The sequence below is a fragment of the Hippoglossus stenolepis genome, chromosome 2 (assembly GCF_022539355.2).
Source record: "Hippoglossus stenolepis isolate QCI-W04-F060 chromosome 2, HSTE1.2, whole genome shotgun sequence".
In the NCBI taxonomy this organism is placed as follows: Eukaryota; Metazoa; Chordata; class Actinopteri; order Pleuronectiformes; family Pleuronectidae; genus Hippoglossus; species Hippoglossus stenolepis.
In genome coordinates, this window is record NC_061484.1 from 25,487,269 (window position 1) to 25,508,993 (window position 21,725).

Here is a 21,725-nt window from a genome sequence, read left to right on the forward strand (position 1 = left end):
GCTGTTATATGGGATTAATGGATAATGTGCAGGAGGAGCAGGAGGAGGAGGAGGAGAAGGGATGGGGGAGCGGAGATGGGCTTCTCCATGGAGGTTGTGGTGGGGAAGGGGAAAGGGGGTTGGCTGGGGGAGACCACTGTGGCAGGGGAGAGGGAGAGGAGAGTCAGGGAGGGAGGGAGGGAGGGGATGCTGGTGAAGCCGCGGATATTCATGAAGACGCCAAGTGTTTTCTCTCTCTCTCTCTCTCTCTCTCTCTCTCTCTCTCTCTCTCCCAATCTTCTCTCTCTCTCTCTCTCCCTCTCTCTCTCTCCTCTCGCCGTGGTGACACACTGTGAGTCTGCAGAGAGACAGAGGGAGGAAGATGGAGACAAGTGAAAAAAGAAAGACGAGGCCCAGCCCATCTTCCCATTGATCTTGAGGCGACCAAGGTGAGTGTGTGTTTTTATTCTTACATGCTGCAGCCTCCCTGTGTGTGTGTCTGTGTCTGTGTGTGTGTGTGTGCGTGTTGATGTACATGTGTGTCTGTCTGACACAGGCATGATGGCAGGGCAGTCCTCATACATGCAGGCTGCCGGCGTGTGTGTGTGTGTTATTTGTGTGTGTGTGTATATATATATATATATTGGGGGGGGTTTTGTCACTGAAGAGCCGGCTGCTAGTTGAGCTGCATATTGATGCATTGCTGCTTGGTTTTATAAGCTGCTTTATCTGTAGTGGAGGTTGTACTGCCACAGCCATGGTGTGTGTGTGTGTCTGTGTGTGTGTGTGTGTCTGTGTGTGTGTGTGTGTGTGTGTGTGTGCTCATATTTCTCATTGTCTGTGCATATATATGTCACTGTGTCACTGTGCATTTGTTGATTCCTCCACACACACACACACACACCTGTTCTTATTATTATCTCCAGACGCCGGCGTGAAAGCCCTTCTCCTTGAGTGGGTGTGTTCTCAGTGACCCTGGGAAGAAAGTGGTCTCCCACCACTATGTCTGTGCACCAGCTCAGTCATAAACATCCCGATATGCTGGAGCCGGTCCTATCCAATGGAATTAGGTCAGCTCAGACTGCTCAGAGTAATTATATAACATCACAGAGCCTTGGTGTTGCAGTGTCTGCTCAGAATTAACCAAACTGAAGGTAAAGATCCTGCAAGGCCACGACAGACACAGAGTTTTGTGAGGTCTGTCCTCTTTCTGATTCATTCATCAGTCCGGCAACCATTTGTTAGGATATTAGTGAACACGTTTAGATTTTATTCATCATTAATTAGCATCTGTTCCTTCACATACAGAATCTGCAAGGTGGTTTATGTTACTAAAGGACAACTGTTTATGTGGTAGAGGATTTTCTCATGTTGAATGAGTAAAGGTGAATTCAAGAGGAAAATCAGCCGACGATTCTCCTGCTCGTTCTTTCTCAGATTGTCCAGATTAGACACTTCATTGATCCTGAGGGAGATTTAAACTCTTTAATGTGTGTTTTCTTTAAGGGAATCGACACAGGACAGGAGACACTGAGACCGAATCAAAGATGGGTCCAGGGAAATCGAACTGGAAGTTCTGACCTCTGGATTTCTCAGAACATATTTAACTCTTCTCCCTCTGCAGAGTTTGGATCCGTGTGACCAGTCGGACAATGGAAGTCTGATCTGAGACCTGGTGTAAATTCTTTTTTGGATTCTTAATCATTGTGGAAACTGGATTCATGTTGGATCAGGTTCACATCCGGGAAAAGGTCATGCGAACACTACTCCAGGTTGGATAATTATTCTAGAAAACATGGGGAAGTGTTTTCTTTAGCAGCGACATCATGAGCTCTGACCAGGATATCTCGTTGGCTTGTGTAGCCAGAGGAGGACGACATGCAGACACACTTTCTCTTTAACACAAACTTGTAGCTCACACAAGTATGGACTGAAACTTTGGATTTGTATTTCTTCCACCTTTGGCTTGGGGAAAAAACAACGAATCAGAGCAAAGGTCATTAACCTCACACGGGACCTGGACCCTCAGTGGGCGCATACATGCACCTTCACTGCTTTGCAGCAGGAGGACGCCGGTTTTCAGCCGACTGAGGTGCGGACGGAGCGCGAGGCGGTCGGCTGGCTTTGAGTCAGCTCCAATGGGGGCCGGTTGTGACCCGGTCTGACCCCGGTTTGACCTTGCAGTGACCTCTGACCTCTCCGGTCCTGGCTCTCCACCTGCTCTGCTGCCTGGGTTCGGGAACGCTCCGCCCTGGGGCCCAGAACGAGCCAATCAGAATGAAGAAGAGCCGCAGCGTGCTGTCGGTGACTGGAGAAGAGGTGAGAGTGTAAACAATGGTGGATGAGAGTGAGAAAACCTGTTTGTCAGTCCATAGCAGGTGGAGCGTGTGTTTTCTTGAATGTGATCCATGACATACAGACCTCACACATCCAGGCTCCCTTTGTTCTCGTTGTGAACGCACTGGGAAGTCAGAGTGGACGGCTCGTCTCCCCCAGCCTCCTCTCTGTCTCCGTCCTCTATGGAAATGAGCTGTTTTCTTTTAAAGGTGACGTCTTGGTTGAAGGACATAATCCGATGCATTATTCAAGACCTTATTTATTGATTATGCTGAGTGAGTGCCCATACATGTGTGTGTGTGTGTGTGTGTATGCGCGTGCGGATGTGAGCATCCTTCCACATCTGGGTCTGGACGACATCAAACGCAGCATGGAAGCAACACGGCACTGTTGCCTAGCAACTGCTGCCATTCCCCCAGTGTTTTGTTGCTACGGTGCTGCAGTGCAGATCAGCCTCCAAGAGCTCGGTCTGTAGAGGCCCCAGACACACACGCTCACGTGCACGGAGCCCAACACACGCACCGTCATGTAAAAACACACACGTTGATCATTTGTAGCAAAATGTCTTTTTGCGGAAGTTTCAGAATTAAAAATGTGGCAAATTGACATCGTTTGGTAAATGTGTCACAACAACAACTGTATGATTCTCGACTTTATCACAGAAAGAGATTTTATATTGTCAGATACAAAAGGTGTGTGTATATAAAGAGATGTAGATGTATTTCTCTCACTCCTCTTCCCCGTTTCTCCTCATCTGCCCTCCGTCCTGTCTCACAGGGCAACGACACTGATGTAACAGGTGCCGGGGAGAAGGCGGAGTCATCGCGCTACAGCAGATCTTATACATCTGGGGCCACTCTGGGGGCCGAGCTGCGCAGAGGGCGGAGCAGGAGACTCTCATCAAGTCTCCAGGTACTGAGAGGAAGCTGGAGGCCTATTAACCTGCTGGGGGGAGACACATGTGAAACACATGAGGAACAGGTGCAGACAATGACTAGGGTGGAAACAGGACAAAGACAGGAAGTCAAGGTGGAAACACACAATAAAACAGGGCACACAGAACTCAAATCCACACAAATCCAACACAAACCTCAACACAAGGAAAACAGGAAAAGTAATAAAGAGTCCAAGATCAAAACTAACATACTCAAAGTCCAGAGTCATGACATAGTTCACCCAAAAATGAAAATTTAATCATTAGAGGTAAACAGTGTTGCAGCCAAATCCAATACAATTGAAGTAAATGGAGACCGATTCTTCAAACGTAGAAAAACAACAGATAAAAAACACAACATGTTTCCATTCTGCTCCTGTGACGTCGTCCAAGTGTCTTTAAGGCCTGACATTCAAATTCAACTGGAAATGACGTCATTTAAATTATGTTTTTAGCCTAAATGGGGCTACAGGAAGTAGCGATGCTAACGTGCATCATTTTTGGGTGAACTATCCCTTTAAATTGGCAGCTGTTTGCTCACACGGGACTTAATAATGTGATAATATGTCGTGTTGTGTTTACGGTTTGTCCCATTGCTTCCAAAGTCTGAAAAAACTTTTGTTTTCACACTGGATGTAAAAAAATGGAAACAAAAGTCTTCTTGTAACTACTCATTTAAAAATATAAAACTTAATTGAAAGTAATTAAATGCGTATTTGTAGCTGTGAACAGTGATTCGGCCTCTTTTGTGGCCTTGAATGAAAGAGAGAATTAACTTCAAACTCGACCCTCTAACCCAACAGGTGCCCTGCTGGCTCCGCCCAAGAGATCGCACCCGTTCACCAGAGGTCCTGAGCAACGTGTCCCGTCCCACAACTCTCCCTCTCCGAATCCCACCACGCATCTCCATCACGCATGCCGACACCGACAGGTTCACACACAATTTGACCTTTTAACCTTGCAGAACGCTGTGCAGGATGTTTCCCCTCTGTCCCCCCTCGCTGATCCTCACTCTCGTGTTCCAGCTACGAAACAGAAAATGGCGTGTCACCGGGTCACAGCCCCCTGGGCTCGCAGAGTCCAGGCCTCACCCTGCACACCTCCTTCCCCTCGGGCCAGAGAAGAGAGTCCTTCCTCTACCGCTCGGACTCCGACTACGACATGTCGCCCAAGACGGTCTCTCGAAACTCCTCCCTCGCCAGTGAAGGGTGAGGCTCAGGAAGAAGCTGAGATAATGAGTGGGAGGGGAGAGAGTGTATCTTTAAATGTTGATATTTTTAATTTCAATCACCTCTTCTCCTTTCTCTTTTCCAACTCTTCCATCTGCTCCTCCTCTCAGGCACACGGCAGAGGACTTTATCGTCACACCTTTCGCTCAGGTGAGGTGTTTTACTGAGTTTACTGGATAGATATGAATTGTTTTAAATGTTTCCTGCTGGTTCCAGTGGCCACAAATAGCTTCTCAGCCGTTTGTGGCCAAATATTTAAATGTAAAGTGTTGGAAAATATTGAAATCAGCACGTTGAAGGATTGAAATCAGTGTGTGGCATTCAGTCTGACATGTACAGTTCTCTGACGGTGGTATCCCATGATGCTGTGCGATGATTTAGGTACTGGCCAGTCTTCGATCAGTACGGAGCAACTTCACCATCCTCGCCAACGTCTCCACGCCAACAGTCAAGTCAGTTCTGAGTCTAAATGTCCTGAAATATCCCACTGATGCTCATCATGAAAGTGTGTTTGTGTGACCGCCACAAAATCGGTAGTTTAGACTTTACCACAGTTTATGAGACCTTAAAGTTCCAGGGGGAAAGGGAAACCCTGCCGTAAATAAAGTTGTCTCAGATAAACATATAGAAACAAGGTAGAAAGTAAAAAAATCCTGCCACAAAACCTAAATTAATAAAATAAAAAACATGTTTAAAAGCATGTGGGGAACTGGTATCAACACATTGATAAAGTTGAGGAGCACATGCTGCTGTAAACATGTTGCTAACCTGTCTGCAGCTTCTTGCTGGTTGAACTGAGCACCGTGTTTTATAGGAGGTCTCCTCTGGGCGGAGTGTGCGTCAGTCCCAGGGCGACACTATCAGACCAGGAGTACCAGCAGCTCGCCCTGGACACTCTGGAGGAACTGGACTGGTGCCTGGACCAGCTGGAGACCATTCAGACTCACCGCTCCGTCAGTGAAATGGCCTCCAACAAGGTGAGTCGAGATCAGCAGGACCTGACTGTCAGATACGTCTGGTGTTCAGACTGTCCATTGTTATAGATCCTTGTATATTTGTGTGTACGTTTGTATATTGATTATATACTTATATGGGAGAATCACAGTATTTTTCAACCTGGGCCCTACGTTTATATGTTAGTGGTAAATGATGGTACTCACTGAAACTTTAGGAATCGATCCAGCCTCAGCCAGCAGCAGCCATGACACAGCGGCAGTGGCTACAATGTAATCTTATGGGGCAACTGCGACAGTCCATGAAATATCCACTGAAAGTGATTTTTTTTCCACCAATAAAAGCCTCAAATCATTAATCTGGGTCTTTGGGAAGAGTCTTAATTTGATGTTTATTGTTTTCAGTAGTTAAATTCATTTTTCATCTATGAAATATCTTATTGCTTTACTCATCTGTAACACGTTTTTTTGGAAAAACAAAAATTTAGTTAAAGAGAATAGAAAATAAATGATTCAACTGTTTGTCCTGCTTGTGAGTGGATTCTCAAATACTTCTATTTTTTGTAAAATACCTAAACAATGAACTTTTCCGTTGCGAAGACCAAATGAAAATCAACCAAATAAAAACAACACAACAAGGAGTTATTTAAAAACATCACAATAAATATCAGATAACAAAGATTTAAAAAACACCAATGCGAAATTCGTAAGACTATAATAACAGCTGATATCATTTAAAAGATTAAAATATACGAGAACCCAGTTCTGCCAACATTAGAGCGTAAAGGTCACACGTGAAGTGAGGAAGTTACTGGATCATATACTGTAGTGACATTAGAGAAGAGATGTGAAGTTTCTACAGTTTATAAATGAACAACACGAGTTTATTGGTAATTACCTCGATGTTTCTCCCACTAACAAACCGAGAGATTGACTCGTTTCTGTTTTTCTCTCGTCGACAGTTTAAGAGGATGCTGAACAGAGAACTGTCCCATCTGTCGGAGATGAGTCGCTCTGGTAACCAGGTGTCTGAATACATCTCCAGCACCTTCCTGGGTGAGTGGGGACCAGGAGCTGATCCCTGTCCACGACAACATTTTACGACTTTCGCCCCAAACAAAAGCAATAAGTCCTCCTCCCTCTCTTTCTCTCTCTGTGTGTGATTGTTGCCGTTTGTCCATCAATCTGCAGACAAGCAGAACGATGAGGAAATCCCGTCTCCCACCCTGAAAGACAAACCCATGAGTCACATCAGCGGCGTGAGGAAACTGTCTCACAGCTCCAGCCTCTCCAGCACTTCGATGCCTCGCTTCGGCGTCAACACAGACCACGAGGACGAGCTCGCCAAGGTCTGCTCGTCTGTGTGACTCACAGAGAACGAGTTACACAATCGCAGCTCTGACTTTGAACATTCAATGATGGGATTCTTCTCCCAGTAAATAGTTTTATTCAGACGCTTCCCACCAGTGAATAACAAGTTATAGCATCTTTTCACTGAGACATTTGTTAGGTTCACGTCCGCCTCGTTCTTTCCTTTCCTCCCGTCTTCAGAAGCAAAAGTCTCTCGCTCTGCGTCTCTATTCTCGATGTGAACATGAATTATTTACTGTTTGTGGTTTCATGGAAGTGAAAGAGGCTGCAGATATCTGTGGACGCTGAGACGGAACGATGGAGGTTATTTATCGTGACGTCTGCTGTGTGATCATTGTTTAAAAGGCACCGGCACCCGAATGAAAGAAGCTTCAACTGTTCATAAGCACAGGTTTTACTGGGATTCTCTTTAACTTTCTGGATTATGAGACCTAAAATTGTAAAAATGATTTAACCTTTAAAACTTGTGATGCACAACACGATGTTTGTACTTGGTCATTCAGGGCTGCGACTCGTGATCATTTTCATAATGGAATAATAAGACTTTCAGTTTTTTCAACCAACTGTAAGAAACTCACTTAAATTAATTGATCCCACGAACACAAAACCTGAAGCTGTTAAATTTACGCTGATCAAAGAAAATATTCATATTTGAGAAGTTTGAAACTGTGACTTTTTACTTGAAATCTCCTGCTAATCAGACAATTAACTAATTATTTTACCTCTAAAGTAACTTCTGATTGGCTGGTTCAACTTTTGGACATTGATTGTTGTTTATTTTAGTTTTATTATGTGGATTTCTGACATTTTTCATAAATTTTGTTTAGTAAATATAGTGCATTATGTCGCAGTGTGTTCTAAAAACCCCAGAGTCGACTTAACTCTGCCTGTGATGCTCTAAAAATGAATCTGTACTATTGTTTAGAAGACTTTTAATGAATCTTTTAAGTTAATCTTTTAATGGAGCCTTTGCTATGTTTCCTGTGTTCTGATTGTTCAGCAGTTAACACACGTGTCCATGTCTGTGCTGTTCAAACAGGAGTTGGAGGATCTGGACAAGTGGAGCTTCAACATATTCAGAGTCGCAGAATTCTCCAACAACAGACCGCTCAGCTGCATCATGTACACCATCTTCCAGGTAAACACAGCCAGTGTGTGTGTGTGTGTGTGTGTGTGTGTGTGTGTGTGTGTGTGTGTGTGTGTGTGTGTGTGTGTGTGTTGTGTGTTGTACATGATGAACTCCTGGTGGAGGGTTAGTGAACTCCTCTGTTCTCCTCCCTCCTCCTCAGGAGCGCGAGCTGTTGAAGACGTTTCGAATCCCACTCGACACCTTTGTCACCTACGTGATGACCCTGGAGGACCATTACCATGGAAACGTAGCGTACCACAACAGCCTCCATGCTGCGGACGTCACCCAGTCCACACACGTCCTGCTGTCCACACCGGCCCTTGATGTATGTCGACACTACACACACACACACACACACACACACACACACACACACACACACACACACACACACACACACACACACACACACACACACACACACACACACACACACACACGGGATGTAACTAAATACCTTCACTACACTTCTGTGCTGAGGTACCTGTTCTTCTTTTGTACTGAAATATTGTTTATTATATTGTACTTTAAATACTGTTTAAAATAAATATGGATAAATCCCCAGATTTCCTTTTTTTAAAACAACATTTTGTTGGGGGTGTATTAGACCTTTATCTTTATAGTTGATGGTAAAGAGCTGACTTGAGATTGCTGTGAACCGTTGGGACTCAAATTCCCGTATTTTTATCTGATAAAAGTAACAGTGGTGTGTGTTTGAAGCTCATTGACTTGTCTCTCTTCTCTTTTCTCTGACTCGTCTCTGTTCCCTCGTCCCTCGTCCCGTTCAGGCCGTCTTCACTGACCTGGAGATCCTGGCCTCTCTGTTCGCTGCAGCCATCCACGACGTCGACCACCCTGGCGTCTCCAATCAGTTCCTCATCAACACCAGTGAGCACAAACACAACCAGTGAGACGTGTTTCTGGATGTTTGCACAAACCGATTTCCCTCCTCCATCGTTCTCTCTCTCTCTCTCTCTCTCTGCTCAGACTCAGAACTGGCCCTCATGTACAACGATGAGTCAGTGTTGGAGAACCATCATCTCGCTGTCGGCTTCAAGCTCCTGCACCAGGAAAACTGTGACATTTTCCAAAACCTCACCAAGAGACAGCGGCAGAGCCTTCGCAAGCTCGTCATCGACATGGTGAGGAGGACGTTCACCACAAACACACAAAATCTAATTCTCCTTAGTTTCTGTTACTCTGTGGCTTCTGTTCACTGCTTCCAGAATGTCCCTGAATAACTTTTACCCTTTTAAAACTTTTTAAAACTTTCTGAATCCCTGATTTCAACTGTCAACATCACATGTTGTTCCTGCTTTCAGTCGACAGTTTAGGATTAAGAATAGTTTGAGGTCATGTTTGTGTCTGTTGGTTAGTTTGTTTGTTTGTCAGGTTTTCGGCAGGATTTCACGAAACTTCGTTAAAGGATGAGACATCGGCCAAGAATGAACTCATTGCATTTTGACACAGATCCAGGAAGTTTTTTTTTTTTTTTACATTTTCACAGATTTCCCAGGGAGATTTTTCATGGATCTTGATGAAATTCATTCTGGTGAGTTGTGTCTCTTTCTGCAGGTGTTGGCCACAGACATGTCCAAACACATGACCCTGCTGGGTGACCTGAAGACCATGGTGGAGACGAAGAAGGTGACGAGTTCTGGTGTTCTGCTGCTCGACCACTACACAGAGCGAATACAGGTGAACCGTCAACGATACCAGTGCCTGTTCTGTTCTGTCTCACATTAAATTAAAATCTCGACACGTCCACAGCGTTTGTTGTAACATTAGCGTCCCAATGTTCTCGTGCGTGCAGGTGCTGAGGAACATGGTGCACTGTGCCGACCTGAGCAACCCCACCAAGGCGTTACCGCTGTACCGACAGTGGACGGAGAGAATCATGGAGGAGTTTTTCCGACAGGGCGACAAAGAGCGAGAGAGAGGGATGGAGATCAGCGCCATGTGTGACAAACACACAGCGTCTGTGGAGAAGAGTCAGGTAACGATGGATCTCAACCTCCTCAAATCTCTCATTGTTAACACAGTCAGATGAACCTCTGAAATCTAATCAGGTCAATGTTTTTCCAGGTGGGTTTCATCGACTATATCGTGCATCCGCTGTGGGAGACGTGGGCCGACCTGGTGCACCCGGACGCCCAGGAGCTCCTGGACACGCTGGAGGAGAACAGGGAGTGGTACCTGAGCACCATGCCCCAGTCTCCCTCGCCTCCCCCGGACCGACACCTTCAGCACGACCGCTTCCAGTTCGAAATCACCCTGGAGGACCTGGAGCACAACAACCACAACCACGTGCACCTGAAGAACGGCAACGGCGGGGGGAGGGAGATCTGCGACGTAGACAGGACGCAGGAGGACCGGGCGGAGCCCAATGGCGAGGGACAGAACCACGTAGGATCTGACAAGGAAGAAGACGAGGAGAATCACAACAGTAAACAGAATGGAGTCCCGGATGAAGAGGAAGAGGAGGAGGAGGAGGAGGCCAGAGAAGAGGAGGAGGAAGAAGAGGAAGAGGGGCAGGAAAACGGAGTGGAGCAATTAGAAGAGGACGGAGCAGAGCAGATGGATGAAATGGAAAAGCAAGAAGATGATGATGGAGAGGACGACGAGCAGACCAAAGAGGAAGAGGAGGAGGAGGAGGAGGCCAGAGAAGAGGACGAGGAGGAGGAAGAGGGGCAGGAAAACGGAGTGGAGCAATTAGAAGAGGACGGAGCAGAGCAGACGGATGAAATGGAAAAGCAAGAAGATGATGATGGAGAGGACGACGAGCAGACCAAAGAGGAAGAGGAGGAGATCGAGAAAAGTCAGGAGGAGGAGGAGACTAAAGAGGAAGAGGAGGGGATCGAGAAATGTCAGGAGGAGGAGGAGACTAAAGAGGAAGAGGAGGGGATTGAGAAAAGTCAAGAGGATCAACAGGAGGAGGAAGAAGATGTTGGAGAAAATGAGGAGGCAAAGGGTGATGAGGAAGAAATTGTAGAAGAGGAGGAGGTAGAAGGAGAAATAGATGGAGAGAGAGACAGTCAGGGGGAAGAGGAAAATGAAATTGAGATGGCAGAAGTGGAGGAAAAAGAGGAGGGAGAGATGGAGGAGAACGTAGAGGAGGAGACGGAGGAACATGTGGAGGAAGAGGAGAAAGTGGAAGAAGAGGAGGACGACAAAGTTGAGGAAGAGGAGGGTGAGAATGAGGAGAAAGTGGAAGAAGAGGAGGGAGAGACAGAAGAGAATGTAGAGGATGTAGAGGATAAAGGAGATGAGGAGGAGGCAGAGGAGGAGGAGGAGGAAAAAGGAGAGGAAGAGGAGGCAGAGGAGGAGGAGGAGGAAAAAGGAGAGAAAGAGGAGGAAGAGGAGGCGCCAGTTGAGGAAGAAGAAGAGGAAAGTTAGTAGGGTGTAAAATCACAAATTGAAAGCATCAGTGAGGAAAAAGGTGAAGAAGAGATGAAGACGTGCGTAACGAAATCCGTTGAGGCTTCGACAGTCAGCTGTGTGACTGCTGAGGAAGAGGATGAAGAGGAGGGAGAGTCTCACACGAGCCTCTCAGACGCAGACGTCTTAACACGAACTTCAGAGCTCGCAGAGAAACGTTCAATCCCGACAGCGGAGAAAGAGAAACTCTCCCGAGCGAACAGGCGTCTGAATCAGCCGGTCGTGACCGAAAGACCAGAGTCTTCATCGCCAAGTATCCGTACATCCATCACTGCCGCAGGCGATGAACGGGGATTAAAGTCCTGGAAGCAGGTTTATCAACTTTTGTAGCTCCTGAAAAATAATAAAACATGCAGGTGGATTGCGTGTGTGTGTGTTCGCTCCCGACCTCATGGATTATCACCCGTCGTCTCTGTAACACACACCGAGCATCGAACTCTAAAAAAAACTTCTGTTTGAAGAACGTCAACTTCCTCTTGTTTGTCAGAAAAAAATAGAAAAAGCAAAACAACGTCTGGAAAGTGTCGTCTGTCGTCTTATATCTACGAAACTTTCCCCCGGAGTTCTCCGCCCGAGCAGCTCAGATAAATAACCTTGAAGCGACGATGCTGGATTTCTGATTTCTTCAAAGCTCACGAGGCGGGACGTGTTGTGCGTGTCGATGTCGGTTCATGTTTAAAGATAAAAAGAACAAAACAACAGTATTCATCGTGTCTCCCGGGACCGCGTGACTTTGACTCCTCTGGGCGAATCGTGCCAAACTGACCCGGGACCAGCCGCACTGAGCCAACCGGCTCGGCCACCAAGCAATGAACTGTCGGACCGGGCTAACGGTTGTGATGGTCTTCCACAAAATCCCATTTTTTTTTTTTTTTTTTCTTATTTTCGTTTGTTTGTTTTTTGTAAAATTGTATTTGGCACTTTATCTAACACCCCTGTTACATATATGTACATAATAAACATGTATTTTAACCTGCTGATGTCATATAATAAATATGATCAATGAAGTTGATTGACTGGTGTTTTCAGACGCCGACGACTCTCGACCCACGATACAGGGAAGTGGGCACTTTATTAGGGACACGCAGATGAACCAATGCAGCCCAACACAGCAGATCTTTAATAAACGTGACCTTCAGGGACGTTATAATGTTTTTGTTTGAAACTAAAAGTTAACTGGCAACAATTTCAGTTACTCATCAATTATCAACCCAAAATGTCAAATGCCAACATTTCCTGCTTCTCAAATGTGTGACTACAAAGTTTCTGCTCATATTGAAGTGTTTTTATCACTAATATCTTAGTTTTTTTGGGATGATTCAGAGAAATAAGGAAGCTGGAGACGCATCGCCGCCAACATCAGAAACGCATCATAACAATGTTAACAGCAAAATACAGAAAACTTTATTTTGCTTGTTCCTGTAGAAATGAACCTTGTGTCAAAATTGTTTTTTTTCTAGTGTTTTATCAATTCCCAACACTTTAATCTTTCTTTTCAAAATACCACCGATTTATTTATTTTGGAAGTTTCACTGCTTTCATTCTCCGTAGAAACGATAACTCTAACATCACCTTTTAAGAAAATAAGATTCAAGATACAACCAGCACCTTGTAGAAAATCCACTGGTAAGGTCACACGTTCAATCAACTTATCTCCTGAAAGCAGAGAACATGAGTTTCTCTCTCAAACACACACACGAAAAACATTTCCATCTTAAGGCAGTTTAAGAATTTTGAACGTCACATGAGAATAACAGCAAATAAATACAAAATTCAATCTGCAGGCAACAAATACACATGTGGAAAAAAATACTGTTTCATCCAACTAGGCTCGTGTGCGAACTCTCAACAACAGGCAGCAATCACAAAAACAGAAGACGCACCATCCCATAATACTGAAAACCAGAATCAGGTAGAAGGTGATAAAAATAACTTTCAAGATGAAAAAAAAACAAAAACGTCATATTTCAGTAAATATCGATATTTGCTTGTCGTTTACCTCGTGAAGATCGACTCCAGATGTGGTTTCCCACCTTTTTGTTCATCTTTTCTTTCAAAATCTAAGGTTTAAGTTCCAGCTACAAAGTTTTATTTTAGATTCCAGAGCGAAGTTTTCAGTGGCCGACCAGAGAGTTCCAGTCCGGGAAGCTGTGGATGTCTCCGGTCTCCATCAGCTGCTGGTCTCCATGTGTCAGGCTCAGCTTGTAGCGCAGACGCACCTGCCGCTGAAGAAAGGAAGGAAAAGAACAGACGTCGGTATTGGGGAAACAAAGGCGTGAATTTGTATAATTATAAATATAAATAAAATTCAAATCAAGCTTAAAAAACCAAAGACATTCAACATTTTTAGGGTTGAAGCTTCATGTGTTGCAGCAGTTTCTGGGAAGTTTGTTTCCTCTACTTCTCTACAAAGTGAAATGAGTCACAATCTTGTAAAGATACAAAGATTTATCCTGTTTACCTTGTACATATTATTTAAATTTTTATTTTCTCATATTGATATTGCATGTTTACAATTTTTTTCCAGTTTCTTCCTTTGCAACTGTATGGTGGTAAATTCCCCCGTTATGGGACCAGTAGTCTGGTACCTTCTGAGGATTGGCCAGCAGGACGACCTGGGAGATGGCAGGTGGAGGCAGGAGGGGGTTGTATGGAGCGAGGTGCGTCCCTGAGGCGGGTTGAAGTTTCACCAACATGCTCTGCAGGAAAAATCACAACAGTCAATAACTCGTGCAGTGTCTGTTCTGCACCTGCTTGTCTGGAATGGGCTGTTTTCTCCTCCTGTGGTGATGCTGGTTGCATCGTTCTCACTGAAACTGTAACAGTGACCTGCAGTAATTAAACCTCTGCACCTTCTATTTACACGTGTTTTTGTTGTTTGCAGTGCGTTGAGCTCTCCAGGCCACCGTAGTGCTCCATCTAGTGGAGGCCTGTCTCCAGCAGGGAGCATCAGCATCATTCAGATATAATGATGACGATCTACTGTCCATCAGAATCTCCTGATGCTGCTCTGATGAGGAACAGTCTTCTAACAGTGTCTGGAGAGCATGTGACTGGGAACAGTGGGCAGCTGCATTAAGCACTGGTGTCAGCTTCAGCTCTGTGACGTTACAGGGGGGTGAACACATTGTCTTGAGGGCTTATGGACAATATAACGTTTTTAATTCCACAATAATTGTTTTGTCTTTAAAATAAGCAGGGGAAGTTTGAATGTCCCTGTATGTTAATCAGCAGATTGATCAGGAGGCAACAGGAAAAACATGTTTCAGCACTAAAATGAGTTTTACTTCCCTCAGGGTTCAGAAAAGTTCAAGTTTCAAAACTGAATAAAAAGTTCATCCCAGTCTTTAACCTTCTGATGTGAAACTTTAATGTGAAACTCAACCACTGTGACCAGAGTGTGTTACCTTGGGAACAGCAGCTTGAAACAGGAAGTCTCTCACATCGAGGGCGGACGTGTTCACGGTGGAGATGACGACCACAGCGACGCCCGGGTGACCCACTGGAGAGTTCCTGGCAAAGTGAAGAGAGACGTGGACGCCGCCCTGATCGAATAAAGTGATCGGCTCCAGCTGACCTGAGGCGAGAGGACACGTGGATAAATCCTCACAAATCATAAGGAACACTTAATTAATATAAAACACAATAATCCATATAAACTCTAATTTAACGAAGTCTGTAGACGTACTGGATTTGATGGTGTCCATTGGCACAAAGACGTGCTTCAGCAACAGTGGAGGACAAACTGTCTCTGCAGACACTTCCGCTGGCGTCGTGTAATTTGATCCTGAGCCGCTGAACTGATGATTCTGAGGGAAAGACCTGACGGGAAAAGAGAAGGAGTCAAATCAAGAAGGAAAGACACTGATGATTGGTTTAAAAAAATTAAGCAAAATGCCAAATGTTTTATTTTATAAGTGAACATGTGATATGGTGACAGCCCTGATCTGTACCCAGATGAAATCTAAAACTCATTCCCCTCACGTCAGAACTCTCCATTCTACATTCTCACCAAGTGCTGGTCCCATTTGATCTGATGCTGCCGCCTCCACATGCCCGAGCTCTCAGCTGAAGTCCTCTCCCTCCGTTCGGCTCGCTGCTCCTCTTCTGAACATCGTCATCAAGCTGCCGGACGAGAAACCCGTGTTATCGTCTCCTCCAGATGAAATCTTCATCCATAAACCGTTTACTTAAAAACTCACCTGCATCAGTTCCTCATAATACGACTTCGAAGTCTCCTTTTTATCAAACTCTGTAAATTACGAGACAAAGCGTCAAGAATCATATTCACAAGTGTCACTGAGAACAAACGAGAGGGAGGTTCAAATGGAGCGTTACCTGATTCAGAGAAGGGAGGAGGCACAGGGTGGAAGGCGTTGTCCAGGTGAGAGGAGACAAGCGGAGGAGAGGAGTCAAAGAACGGAGGTGAATCAGCTTCTCTGTGAGTCTGAGGAGAATCCAGAGCCGACAGGTCGATGAGGTGGTAACTTTTAATCTCTCTGGGACTCGTAGGAGCTGGAGGAGCAAGAAGAAGAAGGAGAAGAAGAAGAAGAAGAAGAAGAAGAAGAAGAAGAAGAAGAAGAAGAAGAAGAAGAAGAAGAAGAAGAAGAAGCATCAAACACCAACATAACGAAGACAAACACAAACAAGGTCAGAGTCTTTTCCTGGACGAGACCTACCGCTGTTTTCACTCCTCACTTCTTCTTCACCTCTTCTCTCTCTTGCACCGTTGCACTCTCTTCTCCCCACCTGGTCTTTGTAGGCGGTAACCGCGAGTGTGAGATCGTCGTTGGCCGCCAGGACCTGCGCCAGAGCGGCGTCGTCGTCCGTCGTGTCGCTGGCCAGACGGAACAGGCCGGGCCTCAGCCGGTCACAGCGCTCGTACAAGGCCTGCGGGGGGGGGATACAGCGTGAGGTCACTGCGAGTTATACTTGAAACATTTAACGTGAAGCTGGTTTTCAATTGGATGGTTACCAATCTGGTTTAAAGTTACTTTAACAAGAAGAGACATTGTCAAAAACCTTGAGTGGAGAATTTAATGTGATATGAGAAACAACAAAAGGTTCTTTCACTGGTTGAAATATGAAAAACACCATCACATACATAGAAAAGAATAAGAACAGACAGGATACACTTTGAAATAATATCCAAATATCCCAGTGGGAGTGAGGATAAACTGTCAATAAGAGCAGGAAGTAAAACAAGAGTATTTTATTTATATATTTTTATATATTATTTATTTATATATTAGAGAATACTATGTATTTTTTGGGGATGAACAAGTTATTTATGATAAAAGTGTGATGCACATAACCGAGCTTCAGACTGTTTCTGCTGCTGAAGCCGGGCGGAGCAGAGAAGTCGTTCATGTCTGATGGAGACGATGCTGCTTTGATAATCAAATATTTGTGTGTGAATTATTTATTTGAATTTAATTTAAAAGCTTTTAATCGTCGGTTCTCATCACAGTGTCCTCGTGTTATTCTGAGCTGCAGCTTTGAGTGAGTGTGGTTATTAGTGAGAAAAACTGTCCCTCTGTTTGTTCACAGCTTCGTGAGTGGACACATTAAAAGTCAGGGAACAGAAGAACTATTTGACTCATTTATAAAAACGACAGCACTTGATTATTTAGCGCTGCTCAGTGAATGGACCAACCTTGATGTCGTCACTGGGCGGTAACGAGGTTCCTGTGACGTTCTGCTTCAGGAGCTCTCGGAGCCGCCTGGTGCTGCTCTCCACCTCCTTCAGAGTAGATTCACGCTTCAGAGCTTTCTCGGCCTTCTCCTGCTCCTAAAACACACACACACACACACACACACAAACATAATTATAATCAACACACACAATTATTATTAAAGCAAACCTGTCCGTCAGCACTGCAGCTCCTCACCTCCTTGATGGTGCTTTTAATGAGTCGGTTTGCAGTTTCCAGGTCTTCAGGACGAGCACTTTTCAATAATCTGGCTAAAAGCTGACGATACAGACACACACGTGATGAGACTTTACATGAGCGTCACGCACACGCACACACACACACACACACACACACACACACACACACACACACACACACACACACACACACACACACACACACACACACACACACACACACACACACCTTGGCCTTGTCCTCCTGGTCGAAAACAGACTCTGTGGATCTTTGTGGTGGAGGAGCCGTGATGAGTGTGTCTGGTAGTTTGGGGTCTTCCTTCACGAAGCCTGAAATAACAACAGAAAGTTAAGATGGTTTTATTCTTGAAGGAAAAAAGGACAAAACACTGAGAATCAAGTCAATCACGTGTGTAAGAGGTGTTTCTGTGTCTCTGACCTTGTGTCTTCAGCATGTTGTACGCTTCCTGGATCTTGGGTTCGTCTTTGAGCCACAGCGTCCAGCCGTACAGAACCTCCGTCACGCGGTCCTTCACCTTCTGAGGAGTCCACGCTCCGAAGTACTGCTCAGACGAGAACATCGGGTCAGTCGCACGCGTCTTATTTCTCAGAAGGACAGTGTCTAATTCTCTGTGTGACGCACTTTGTAACATTTACGGCAAAAAATTATATAATGATAAAATAGCTATGATGTGTGTTTTGGGCCGTGTGATGTGACGACCCTCTCTGATGCAGGAGTCTGTTGTCGGGCAGATTCACCTGATCTTTCACTAGATAAGCTGGTGTTGTATTTTGATATAAATATTGAAATATATATAAATATTTCTGTAAAATAAACCAGTTTCTGATTCAAACTCATGTGTGGTCGTCCTAACTGTGATATTGTCAAGACAAAAAATCTCCTTTCATTTGAACTTTAACTGTTAGAGAGACTGTTTGAATGAAATGAGGAACAACTTGTAACTTCCAGCTGCTGAGAACATCTGTCCCTCTGTGACTAGCGGTACCTTCGGTGTTAGGAGTTTGATGAGCTCATTGAGAAACCGAAACTTCGCCGCCTCGCTGTGGAACCCCTTCCCGCAGTTGTTCATGCACGCCTCAAGGACCTGGAAGTCAGAGCAAATCATCAGGAAATGAAGCTTTAACAAGGGAAGGTTAAAAAAAAATAAATATATATATAAAGAGCAAGAGAGAGAATGGGTTCTGTCTCTGCAGGATTGTGGTTCTCCACCTTTAGACATCACGTGGCGCGAGGCACATGAACATCAGGACGCTTCTTCTAAGTGGCGTTTCTAAGTGTAACCGTGCAGCGCTCTGCGATGCACAGAAAACGAGGCGCCACGGCAGATTTCCACGCAGACTGAAACCCCCTCATGTCTCCATGTGATCACAGTTGGTCACAGATTTCGCTCACGGGGATCTCGTTAAAACAAAGACATTGTTTTACGGTGATAAACGAGCGAATCCGAGCCGAGACAAAGAGCAGGGAAATAGAAACTGATGTAAACTGTGAAGGGGACAAAGGACGAGGGGGAGACTAGGTAATGGCAACTGACCCAAAAAACAAGAACATTTTAGAATTCAAAAAGAAAAGAGTTGTTAGAAGCCTCTAGGAAACACTAAAATTAGACAACAGTTAAAAATACACAGTGAACTGTAGATCATGGGTATTTGAGGGTGTGGTGAGGAGTCTGATTACTCACAGTGAGCGCCTGCAGAGACTCTCTCTCCTGTGGGGACTGGATCTTATGAGCCAGAAGACTAAGGGCAACCTGAGGCCTGCAAATCAAGTTTCAAATAGCATTAAAATGTCTGAAAACATTTAAAAACTGAGATGATGCAAAGGGACAAACTCTTCACAAGCAGCAGCAAAGAAAGTATTAGATTTGTGCATTAATTCCAGTAAGTATGAGGTTTTACTGAGCAGAGGGAAAGGGTCAAAGGGGGAAAGGGTGCTGGAGAGTCTCCCCTCACTCTTTCACAATGTTGTCACTGAGAAGCTGTGGATGTGAAGCAACTCTTTCTCAAACACCACAATTGTGCAAAAGAGAGTCAAAGGAGCAAGAGGCCTGCTGCTGAAACGTCCATTCACATTTACAGTTGGAAAATCTATGTGGAAACACATGCAGGACTGTGTGGGTGAAAATAAAGACACATCTGGTTTTTACATCTGTCCCGAGTGATCCGATCATAAGTGGATGTTAACACCAGGTCTGAATAGAGTCTGACAGGGTTTCTGCAGGTTTCAGCAAGTTACATTTACGACTGAAGGAAATTTAAGATCTGAGTAGAGACTCTGTGCTATCTCAAAAACTACAGGCAGAGACAGTTGGTAACGTTTCTCTTTAAAATAAAATAAACTGAGGTTCTAGGCACAGTTGAAGTAGTGTTGAGTACTAACATGTAAAAATGTTTACCTATTCAAAACTTTCTAGGGCGTAAAATTCAGACTATTGACTTCTTAGAGTTTTGCAGAAACCTGAGATCTGATCACTCTACGTGGTCTGAGATGCATGTGGCAAACACACACACACACACGCACGCACACGCACACGCACACGCAGTCATCACATGTGGAAACTGTGTCTAACGTCCTCTTACCCATCGGCCTCCTGGTTGACGAGCTGGTAGAAGCCCTGGATACAGTCCCACCTGTCCCCCTGGTTCTCTGGGTCTGTGGCCTGGTCTGGAACAAACCAGAAATAACACAACTTAACTGGGAAGGGAAATCAAAGACAGGTTCGCCGAGAGAAAAATAAGATACATACTGTATGTATAGCAAGTAAGAAGAAACTACTACATGGTGATACGCAGTATTTACTCTGCAACAATCAATTAAATACTGATGTTCAGGCATAAAACTCACACCTTAAAAATACAGGCGCTTAAAATACATCCACCTTAAACACATTTACTTTATAAAAAGAGATTATGACGTTTTTCTGTCATCCTGCCGATCAACATGAAATTAGCTGCCCAAAGAAACTTGAGTTGATCTGAATATAAAATGTCCACAACTTGGAAACTGACATTTCACCTGTGACACTGAAGCAGCTCTGACACAAAAACCTCCAGCAAATATCAAATTATGGTGAAATTATTTTCGTTATTATGTCCAATCCTTGGGTTTATAACTGATGACGGCACGTGGAGCACATGGGGACACCGTGACTAAAATATTCATTTCACTATCATGTGATAGAGACATAGAAGAGAACATCAGTTACAACCTGATTAATCGATGATTAAATCAATTAACTGACTGATTAGGAGCCTGATCACTAAAGCACTTATTGTCCTCATGAAACTTGATATGATATCCTGATATGTCTCTAAAACCAGCTTTTAAACAGTACAACCGTGTTTTTATACTCAAATTAAAAAAAGTAAAAACTTCCTGATCGATAATTATGAAAATATTTCTGCCATCGTGAACGCGCCCTGCAGGAGCACAGACGCAACACACTCCTGGTCGGGCACGCGCACGGGTAAAAACGCAAACTTCCTGTTTCAAGTTTAAACTTTTTTTTTTGCATGAAGTGAAAATTGATTTTTTAAAAAGCTGATCCGCACGTGCGTGAATTCACCCGCAAGTATAACGTGAATTCCCCCGTTTTAACGTCACTTTGACCCGGTTAACGTTCAGATGTGAGATGGTCACGTGTCGTCAACAGGCTTCCGAGCAAAACAGGTTAAACCAGAATCACGAACAACACGTGGACTTTCTCTCAGCTTCCACTTTCAACTCACTGAGCCACGAATCCAAAGTCTCCGAACCGGCTCCGGTCGCCATCACCGTCCCGTCCCGAGCTGCTCCGCCGCTCACAGTGCGTCTCTCCGGGGGAAGCGGAGGTGTCAAACTGCCGCTGTCACTGCGGAGACATGTGACACTCACGCCCCGTCACACTCCTGACACATCAACACAACCCCCCGCCCCAACAGCCACGGACACACTACATCTACACTGATACCACAATATATATGTTCATGTGAACCAGAAACTACAGTATTTATTATATATATGAAACAGAAACTACAGTATTTATAATATATATATATATATCAACACAAACGCCCCACAGCCACAGACACACTACATCTACACTGATACCACAATATATATATAATATATATGAACATGAAGTAACCCTAACTCCCAAAAGCCATACTGCAGTAAAACTATAGTATTTATAATATACATCAACACAAACCCCCTACAGCTACACTGATACTACAGTATATAAGTTCATGTGAACCAGAAACTACAGTATTTATTATATAATAACATGAAGTAACACAAACCCCCACAGCCACAGACACACTACATCTCCACAGAAACTACAGTACGAAGTATAACAAGTATATTTATCCTAATGTTTTTTATTATGGAGGGATGAAGAGCTATGACTAACACAAACCCTCCCAACAGACACACTCATACACTACATCTACACAGAAACTA

At 44.5% G+C, this 21,725-nt stretch overlaps 2 protein-coding genes across 4 annotated transcripts; one reads left to right on the top strand and one right to left on the bottom strand.

Annotated features, from left to right (window-relative positions):
• Positions 1-244: 244 nt before the first annotated feature.
• LOC118121817 (cAMP-specific 3',5'-cyclic phosphodiesterase 4B) lies at positions 245-12,353 on the top strand. The gene is made up of 18 exons (XM_047343683.1): positions 245-428; positions 1,486-2,298; positions 3,094-3,228; positions 4,054-4,181; positions 4,276-4,458; positions 4,590-4,629; positions 4,861-4,931; positions 5,294-5,456; positions 6,395-6,488; positions 6,624-6,781; positions 7,843-7,941; positions 8,093-8,257; positions 8,721-8,820; positions 8,920-9,074; positions 9,508-9,630; positions 9,746-9,928; positions 10,018-10,966; positions 11,084-12,353. Exons 2-18 carry the CDS (start codon positions 2,257-2,259, stop codon positions 11,326-11,328), a joined length of 3,033 nt encoding a protein of 1,010 aa, XP_047199639.1. The 5' UTR covers positions 245-428; positions 1,486-2,256; the 3' UTR covers positions 11,329-12,353.
• A 398-nt stretch (positions 12,354-12,751) lies between these two features.
• On the bottom strand, positions 12,752-21,171 carry LOC118121801 (ADP-ribosylation factor-binding protein GGA3). 3 transcript variants are annotated; one of them, XM_035177981.2, is made up of 16 exons: positions 21,014-21,171; positions 19,865-19,949; positions 18,967-19,042; positions 18,271-18,369; positions 17,703-17,826; positions 17,493-17,593; positions 17,262-17,342; positions 17,027-17,161; positions 16,080-16,260; positions 15,709-15,885; positions 15,573-15,622; positions 15,383-15,495; positions 15,059-15,192; positions 14,778-14,947; positions 13,959-14,069; positions 12,752-13,595 (listed from the first exon to the last, which is right to left on the bottom strand). In XM_035177981.2, exons 1-16 carry the CDS (start codon positions 21,054-21,056, stop codon positions 13,485-13,487), a joined length of 1,791 nt encoding a protein of 596 aa, XP_035033872.1. In that variant the 5' UTR covers positions 21,057-21,171; the 3' UTR covers positions 12,752-13,484. The 3 variants fall into 3 exon arrangements, with proteins under 3 accessions (XP_035033872.1, XP_035033864.1, XP_035033879.1); XM_035177973.2 differs by having other exon boundaries at positions 16,050-16,260; XM_035177988.2 differs by lacking the exon at positions 17,262-17,342 and having other exon boundaries at positions 16,050-16,260.
• Between the last annotated feature and the right edge of the window lie 554 nt (positions 21,172-21,725).